The following is an 8,764-nucleotide window of genomic DNA, read 5'->3' on the forward strand; positions in this document are numbered from 1 at the left end:
CCAGGGAAGTGGGGGAGTCCCCATCCCTGGAGGTATTTAAAAGACGTGTAGATGAGGCGCTTAAGGACATGGTTTAGTGGGCATGGTGGTGTTGGGTTGACGGTTGGACTCGATGATCTTAGAGGTCTTTTCCAACCTTAATGAGTCTATGATTCTATGACAATAAAGTCCACATAAATCCATGAAATGAAAATTTCAAAGTTTGATGTTTATTTTTGTTCTTTAGACATGTCCTCTCAATCAGTTGCTATGCATTCAGTCAGTTTCTAGGCATTCTTCAACCTCTTCTGTAGAAGGTAAAACACTTCCTGTGTTAAGACTGTCCAGTGTGAATTGCTTTACTCATACCTGCAGTACAGTTAATTTTTGTATGCAACAGCTGTGTGCAGGCTACGGTGTGAAATTTCACCAGGGGTTAAAGAAATATATCACATCTAGTTGGCATTGCAGGTGGACTTAACAGAATGTGTTTTGCTTAGGAGTTGGCTGAGAGTGGAATGCAAAGCTCTCTTGACATAACTGAGTATCTTTTGTACAAACTCTAGCATGCTAGAGACCATGAGTAGTCAGATCCTGTGTCACATAACCCATGACAAATTCTGCTGTGTTATTCCCTAATGCAATATTGATATTCTGTACCAAATCAGAGGGAAGGGCACGTAATCATCAGCATTGTATCTGGCAAACCACTGGCTTCCTTGAAGGTCATTCTTTTTATTAGAGTCTATCTTGTGTGATACTGGGAGGTTTGAAAAGATCACCAGATCACAGCCAAAACTTGACTGATTGCCACTAGGCTAATAGTTCTATTAAAGATGTTTCAACATGGAAAACAAAAATACAATACAAACAATTTTTAAACGTTTTACAATTTTTATGTTCGATTCTTCTTGTGCAGGGAGAATTTAAAGTGTCTGAGCGATATATCACCATGAGTGACCTGACAGCTGCCTTGGAAGAGAACAGAGTAAAGGAGATGTTTGGTGCTGGAACAGCTTGTATCGTATGTCCTATCTCTAAAATTTTATATAAGGGCAAGGTAAGAAAATGTCTCTTTTTTTTTAAATTTTATTTTTCCCCTTTCCTTCCTTCTTCAGAATTTTATCATAACTAATTGCAGCTGCAGCAAAAAACAAGTGAGATAGAAAAGGAGTGCTGTCAGAGGCTCCTGGAAAGGTGAACAGTGTTAGTATGTTGTTTCCCAAGTGAGTTACTTCTATGTTGTCAGAAGAGAACTTTCCTCTTGTCTTCTGGGTTTTTTTAATAGTTAAAATCATAAAATCTCAATTCCTGGGAAAAGGAGAAAAAAAATAGTTCCCAGCTCCCAGCCTGTTTGAAAATATAGAAAAATACATTCTCCCACATTTCTTTTATTGGACATTTTTTCCAAAGTTAAGGGACTTGGGAAAGGTGAGGAGAGGAAAGACTTTCGCAGGGAACCAAATTTCTGAGCCACTGCATTCTTTCCTTCTCAAGTTCATCTCTTCTTCACCCCTCATTGCAGGGAACCCAGCTCTGATGGAAGAGCTGTTTCAGGAGGGTGCATGGCTGCTTCCACCTGCTATACACCATATGAGAAATTTCTCCTGCACGGGTGGAATTCCACAGGCATTCAGGCTGTTAAGCTGACTTGATGCTATTTAGCCCGCACAAAGTTAGTTCAGAAGGCTGTGTTACTGCAGCTGCGTATATGGATGTGCTTTGTTCCATTAAATATGACAAGTACAGTAAATGTCTGTTAGCTGATACTTCTTGAATTAATTAGATGGAATAAATGTATTGATATTATCAGATGCTAAGATAATATGAGAGACATCAAGGTGCTGAGTGCTGATAAGTACTATAAATGTACCTGTTGTGTTTCTACATGATATACTTTGAAATTAAATACTGTATATAGTGTTACTACTCTTGCCTGTACAATATACCCTCTGTTTTGGACAGATCTTTTGGAAGGCTTAGATTAGCCTTTGTTTAAAAACAGCATAACAGTTCAACTAAGCTAACTTTTCACTGGCTCAGCATGCCCTACTATAAAAAACATTACAACAATCCTTGCCTACTTGTAAGGAGGGCTAGAAAGCTTGATAAATATTTATTAAAATTCTTGGTGACCCTAAGGTACTCTCATATATATATATATATAAAGCTATTATTCTATGTTATTCTCTCTCTCTCCCCCTTCCCCTCCTTCTTTACTCAATGTCAGCATTTGCACATTCCAACTATGGAGAATGGACCTCAGTTAACAACCCGTTTCCTGAACAAGCTGAGTGATATCCAGGTAAGGTGCTTCCTCTTCTTTAACCAGATAAAATAATAAAAGGTGAACATTTGAAAACGTCAGAAAATAATCTTTTTAATAGTGGTGCTATAGGCACCATTATATAATAATATAGGCTCTTTTGATTTTTTTTTTTTTCACCCTTGAGAAAGTATGATATGGATATGGAGTGATATATTTTTTTCCCCTGTTCATCTTGGAAGCTGGATGAGAGTTGTAAGATATTACTGTTATCAGTGAAATCCAGTACTGTTGTTACAGGTTCCTTTTTAAGGGAAAAAATAGCATTATGAAGCATCTTGACCACGATCACAAATGAATATAGGCTAATCAATAAAGAGATAGGTGAAGTAGTAAGCACTCACTGGGTGCAGCCAAGTGATCACCATTTCTGTTTCTCAGCATCTTTCCAATCATACGGTCACTTCTTGTTCTTAAAACAGTTCCTTCCTCTGTGATTTGCTAAATATCAAAGTCTATTTGGAATCTGTGCTTGACCTCCATGTCTGGGTGTAGGAGTCAATACCATTTCAGGTAAAGTCAATGAGCAGCACGTGATAGCCCTTCTTATTTTAGTTGCCTGTTTTCTTTTTCTTCTTTAGCATAGTTTATGGTGTGGGGGATTTGGGGATAGGAGTAGGTCTTGGCAAGTTACAAGCCCCTTTATTTAAGATCTGATAGCAGCTGCTTGGCAGTATTGTCATGATTTCTTCAAATCAAGTCTGATGGTTACTGTTCTACATTCTTAGCTTTTGGCTCAAGATGTTCTTAGATTTGCTGCTAAAATTTTTATCTTCCTGCCAGTAAGCCCTGAACTAAGAATCTTCTTGAAAGATTGAGAGATGTATTGCACCACATAGCAACTCTATGAATCCCATAAAATAATCAGAACTTTTTAAGAGTCCTAAAATTGATTTTTCTTTCTATTTTATAGGCCCTTTACTAGTGTGTAGAAATAATCTGACACAGGGTTCTGATGAGACCCCAAACAAAAACTACTCATGAATTGCAGTCTGCTGTCATATGTTGACCCACCTAAAATCCCATGATAAACAGGTTCATTTATGTAATGTTATTATTCAGTGTTTTGTGCTATATTGCAGTCCAAGTTTAAATCCATTGCTATTCATTGTGGAGGTTTTTTCATTGCTTAATTCAAGTAGGGTGAAACAGTCTTAGACAAGGGGAAGTCAGGCCATCTCATATCATTTCAGTGGTTCTTCTGTACTCTTGTTTCTCTACATACTTTTACCTTTTACAGCTGCTGGTCTCCAGCATAACTACTTTTTTTTTTTCTTCCCCTTCCCCCCCCCCCCCCCCCAAGGCTTGTAGCTCAAATGATGCAGCAAGACCACTTTACTGTTCTTCACTAGGAGAATGACATGGGATCAGCATCTCTTGTTCTTTAGAATAGTATCGGACATTTCTTGCTGCAACTCAGGGAGGAAAGAATTCCTGATATTCTGGTACCTTTGTGTTGGTGGCTAAGCCAACTTTCATGGGGGCAAAAAGAGACACTCCCCCATCATGTTTCTGTTGTTTCAGCTGTGCCAACTAGAATGGCTTGGGATCTGGGTCTTTCTCTTCAAACAGTAGGACTGATAGCTAGGAAGAAGCATAGGCACCTTTGGTTCTAGATTTTACTATTTGTTGAGGGGAAGGAGAGGCTTAGTATTCCATGTTCCCAGCTCAGTTACATGTAACATTTTTATCATCTTACTATATGAGAATACACAGAATCCCACTACGTACCACGGTTTTATTTCATCTTTCTCATCCCAAGTGCCTGATACACCTATCTAAATTAACAGTTGATGTCCATCACTTTATTTTTTTTGTTGTCATATGTCCAGATTTATTATACATTTTTCATTGTGATACATACTGATCACTGTTTCCATAGCTCTCTGCTCTGTATTAAAGCCATCTTGTTAGTATGTCAAGTATCTATCTTTAACGTCTAAAAGCACTTGTGTAACTCCTGTGTTACCTTCTGATCTCTAGGCAATGCTTTTGCAGTATATGTTAGGGCCTTCAACAATTTGTGATCAGTTTGAGTCTCCACTGATCACTTCTAATTGCAGTCACGGAACAGCTCAGCATCAGAAAGAGTTGAGGCCAGTTCTAGCACCTTGTTGAGTGTTATGTGTGGGAACAGGTACTGCCTTAGCAGTTTGTGTCATGAGACAAGCAAGTGCCTTCTCTAGAAGAATGGCTTGTGAAATCCAGAATTCTGTTTCAGAAGACAACACTGGAATATGTGTCTTTCTCCCTTGGCCAACAGATAGTGAGTGGATTATTAAGACAAATTTATCCAGCCTGTTCCCTGAGCCTTCCTCCCATGCCCTCCTCGATCGCCCTGCTTTTCCACTTACAGCCAAGGCTCAGGAGGAGGCTGAAAAAGTGTGGATTGCTTCTAACCATTATCTTTCTTGGACCTTTTCACTTTACAACTATGCATATGGACCTTTTCACCTTTCAACTATGTACGTGCCATGTGTTCATTAGTTACGTGCCAAGAGTAAATCCATCACTCCTGGAAAGTGCTGGACGATTATGTATGTGTTCACTCCTGGGTTTTCTTCCTTCTTTAAAAAAGCCAGGAGAATTAGAACAGTTTATTGTTAGAAACATGATTTTAAAGAGAATGATGGCTGCTTCCCCTTTAAGAATCAAATCAGTGGTTGCTGATTGTGTTTCTGCACTTTTCTATCTGTGGAGAGATGAGCTCATATTCAAATGGACCCCAGGTTGTCATACAGAAAACAATGCTGCAACACACAAAATGGAATATATAATATTCTTAAAATGTCAGGGGAGTTTTCAGGTTCTTTCACAAAGATCTATATAGCCTACCGGGTCGGGGGGGGGGGAGATCTCTTTGCAGTATCATTGGACTATTGTCATATCATTTGGACAGTCTAAGGCTGTTATTCCAAAAAAGTCCAAATTCTGAAGAATAAAATGCAATGGAAATTACAGCCAAACACAGCTTTGGTCTCTGTGCTGTTGCCTGAACTAGGGCAATGTATCCATTTCATGTTGGACAACAGACATTTGTGAAAAAGTAAAAATTCTCAAAGTACCAACATTGTCCTGCATTTGAACCTGTGACCAAGAGGTGCAGGGCTCCATATCCAATATCATTATACTGATTCCCTGGTGTACAATACATGCTTTTTTAACATTTTCAGATTATCTTCATTATTGTGTTTCCAAGTCTGTTTTCATGCTGTTCATTGTTCTTTTGCAAGTCTTCTGTGTTCAACAGGATTTCTTTGGATTTGAACAGCTGTTCAGTGGAACTAGAGCTAGAGTGACAAATTAGAAACTCATGGGCAGAACTGATTCCATTTCTCATGCCAATTGAGAGATACAGTAGTAGCATTGCAAGTTACATTTCCCTTCCTATCACTGAGTGGAAATCATGATTACTAAAGGCTGATAAAGATTTTAGATTAAATCATTTACATTCTATACAGTAACGATGTGCTTATGAATGAATTAGTCATAGCATGCTGTCTTCTATAACTGCTTGAGTTAGAAGATTGAGAGATGAGATTCTTTTCTCTGGGAATACACTCACTGAAATACCACTCAGATGTTTTTGTGGTTTTGCATTCCATGCTTTGAGAATAAACAAGCTTCTCCTGTACCCTTTAAAGAGTAGATCAGGATGCAACTTGGAAGGGATGGATAGAAGGTAAGATATATTGTTTATACTACATGATATAAAATACATTTAAGCACTGCAGTCAAGACAGCCGCGAACAGACATTTAGTCAAAAACCCTATCTTCCTCAAAGTTGCACAATCTAAATGGGTAGGCCAGCAGAAAACAACCAGGGAAGGAGAATATATGTGTTAATTTTTACAAAGCAGGACCAGTGAGGGGGGAAAGAGGGATGGGATTGACTAGCCTGAGGTCACAAAGTCTTCGACAGAATCAGAAAAGGAAGCTAAATCTGCTTTTATTTCCAGAATGAAAACATCTTGATTGTGGTATAACATCTTCATTCTCCTTTTAATTCTGGAAGCAGGTTCAAACTAGTCAAATGGCAACTCGGACCAGCCCTTGCAATTTCTGAAGTCAGCATCAGAGCATTAGATGATACTACTAACTAAAGCCAGCAAAACTTACAAATAATGCCCTGGTCTTTTCCTGCTTTCTGATTTGGAGGAGGTGGGAGTGCCCCCTTTTCTCTGAGAAGCAGTGATCTGAAGGTCAAAGACATCTCTTTTTTTCTCCTTTTGCCCCCATCCTCAAAAAATTGCCTCACATGAGAGTAATCCAGTGCTTTGTGACTAAACTAATGATACATCTGCTTTTCCTTGGTTAGAGTTCCCAACGCAACCACACTGACATCTGGGAATGTAAGCTGGAAATCCTTTGAAAAAGTAATTCGTCCAAGGTCCTGTGTAGCACCACACCAGTATTAGTCAACCACATCACAGACTGCAGAACAGGAGCAGCAGAATTAGTAATGAAAAGAAAGAGTAGATGTGATACATGTGGAGGTCATTTAGAGGCTTTACCTGCTGGAGTAAAGAGTAAAACACAAGCACACTGAACATCATTCCTTTGTGGATCTAGAAGTTTGTTTTTCTGGCTCATCCTGATTTGGACCTGTTGTCTTTTCCCTGCTTTAATGTCCCTTTACCTCCTTTCCTGCTGATGCAGAGCCTGGATTGGAGGAACTTCATTTTATCCTCTCTGGAGAAATTATCATCAAGTGATCTCTTCAGCCTACATAAAGCCTCTAAACCCAGTCTTTATTCCTTGGTAAAAAGCGTTTTCAGGCTCCCTGAACATGGTACTATGAGGGAAAGGGCTCCCAACTTACATCTGCTGCTAGTCTGTCCACCTCTGCTTTACTTGCATACTTGAGCCCTATGTGTGTTTTTGGGGCTCTCTGGAGCATTGTTTACAGGACTGGTGACAAAGAGCTTTAGAACATGGAGCCATTTTAACAACCGAAAGTGCTGCCTTGGGACTGTATCCTCCCCCTGGAAGGGGTACAGCTCCATGTGGTAGGTTGCCTTCGTTTCCGCCTGGTGATCCTGTTGGTTTGCGTATGGAAAGATGATTTGGTTTATTTGGGTTACAATTCTCTCTAATTGTACTCTGTGGTATTTGTGATGGGTTTTATCTCACATTCAATCAGAATGCTGTAATAAAAAGCCACCTTGAAAATAAAAAGAAATAAAAACAAATGTGTTTGTTTATTGGAGCTCAAGCAGGGGCATACTTATGAATGAATTAGTGAACTGACCTCAGGGAATAACTGTATTAAATTGATGTGAAGCTCTAGTGAAGCAGGACTATTATGCATCACCTCTAGTGAGTATCAGTAGCACCCCTTCCTAGTCTACTTATTGGAAGATGGATAAAGCTTCATGCTGCCTGTAGGCTTTGCTTAAATCAAAGACAGAAGTAAAGGCAGAAGAAATAATGTAAACTACTATCAGGGTGGTGGATATGAATCTTTCTGAGGATAGACCTAAGAATTTATCATAATTTTACACTGTTACTTTTAACTTTTATTCTTAAACTCCATTTTTGCTTCCTTTCAGTATGGAAGAGAAGACAGCGATTGGGCAGTGCTGGTGTCGTGAAGGTGGAAGAGTTCAGAACCTCCAGACAGAACAGACATGAATAATGACAACTTCTGTAGCTGCCTGTGTGTAGCATAGTTTCTGTATCAATTTGCTCCCCAGGATGATTGTTTCCACAATCCGGCGAATGTGAACACAATCATTTTGATTTCTACTGTAATCCTGCTGGTAGAAGCCTGTCTTCTTGGTAGAGGTGCTAAATGTTAGCAATAGAACTTTCCTAATGGTTTTCTTAGTGCCTCCTTGTGTCTTATGTACAGTCTGAAAACTTGTAAGATGCTCTTCAACTGCTCTTCAGATTGGTTTGTTTTAACTACCATCACCAGCAGAGCACGTTGTCATATAACACAAAGACATTGCCTGTTAGCCGGCCACAGGGTTCTATTGACATTATTCTGCCTTTTGCTCTGTGTTTGGGAAACAATTAAGTTTAGCCATACACTTTTTCCTTTCATATTCTGCTTGTGTGGGAGATTCTTGAGTTTGCATAGCCCTCTAGATCTCCTCATGCATTCTCTGTCAAATAACAGCTCTGTCCTTTAGGCCAAAATTCTCTGAGTCGATCTAGCCTGCAATATGCTCCCTGTTGGCCTATTGCCTTCCCCTCCATGGCAATATGCAGTGGCTGCTTGGGCAGCGCGCTCTTTCCTTTCATACTCTGCTTGTGTGGGAGATTCTTGAGTTTGCATAGCCCTCTAGATCTCCTCATGCATTCTCTGTCAAATAACAGCTCTGTCCTTTAGGCCAAAATTCTCTGAGTCGATCCAGCCTGCAATATGCTCCCTGTTGGCCTATTGCCTTCCCCTCCATGGCAATATGCAGTGGCTGCTTGGGCAGCGCATACCTCTCTAATAGTTGAATACA

General features: G+C 39.6%; 1 protein-coding gene across 1 annotated transcript in view; it reads left to right on the top strand.

Moving 5' to 3' along the window:
- The window catches only part of BCAT1 (branched chain amino acid transaminase 1), a 68,905-nt gene extending 60,983 nt beyond the window's left edge, over positions 1-7,922 (top strand). Inside the window, exons 13-15 of the mRNA XM_009279008.2 lie at positions 899-1,039; positions 2,210-2,284; positions 7,859-7,922. Coding sequence (XP_009277283.2) covers positions 899-1,039; positions 2,210-2,284; positions 7,859-7,900 — 258 coding nt within the window. The 3' untranslated portion in view covers positions 7,901-7,922. The remainder of the gene's footprint in view (positions 1-898; positions 1,040-2,209; positions 2,285-7,858) is intronic.
- The last annotated feature ends 842 nt before the right edge of the window (positions 7,923-8,764 follow it).

Source organism: Aptenodytes forsteri, unplaced genomic scaffold, assembly GCF_000699145.1.
Source record: "Aptenodytes forsteri isolate BGI_AS27 unplaced genomic scaffold, ASM69914v1 Scaffold241, whole genome shotgun sequence".
Classification (NCBI taxonomy): Eukaryota; Metazoa; Chordata; class Aves; order Sphenisciformes; family Spheniscidae; genus Aptenodytes; species Aptenodytes forsteri.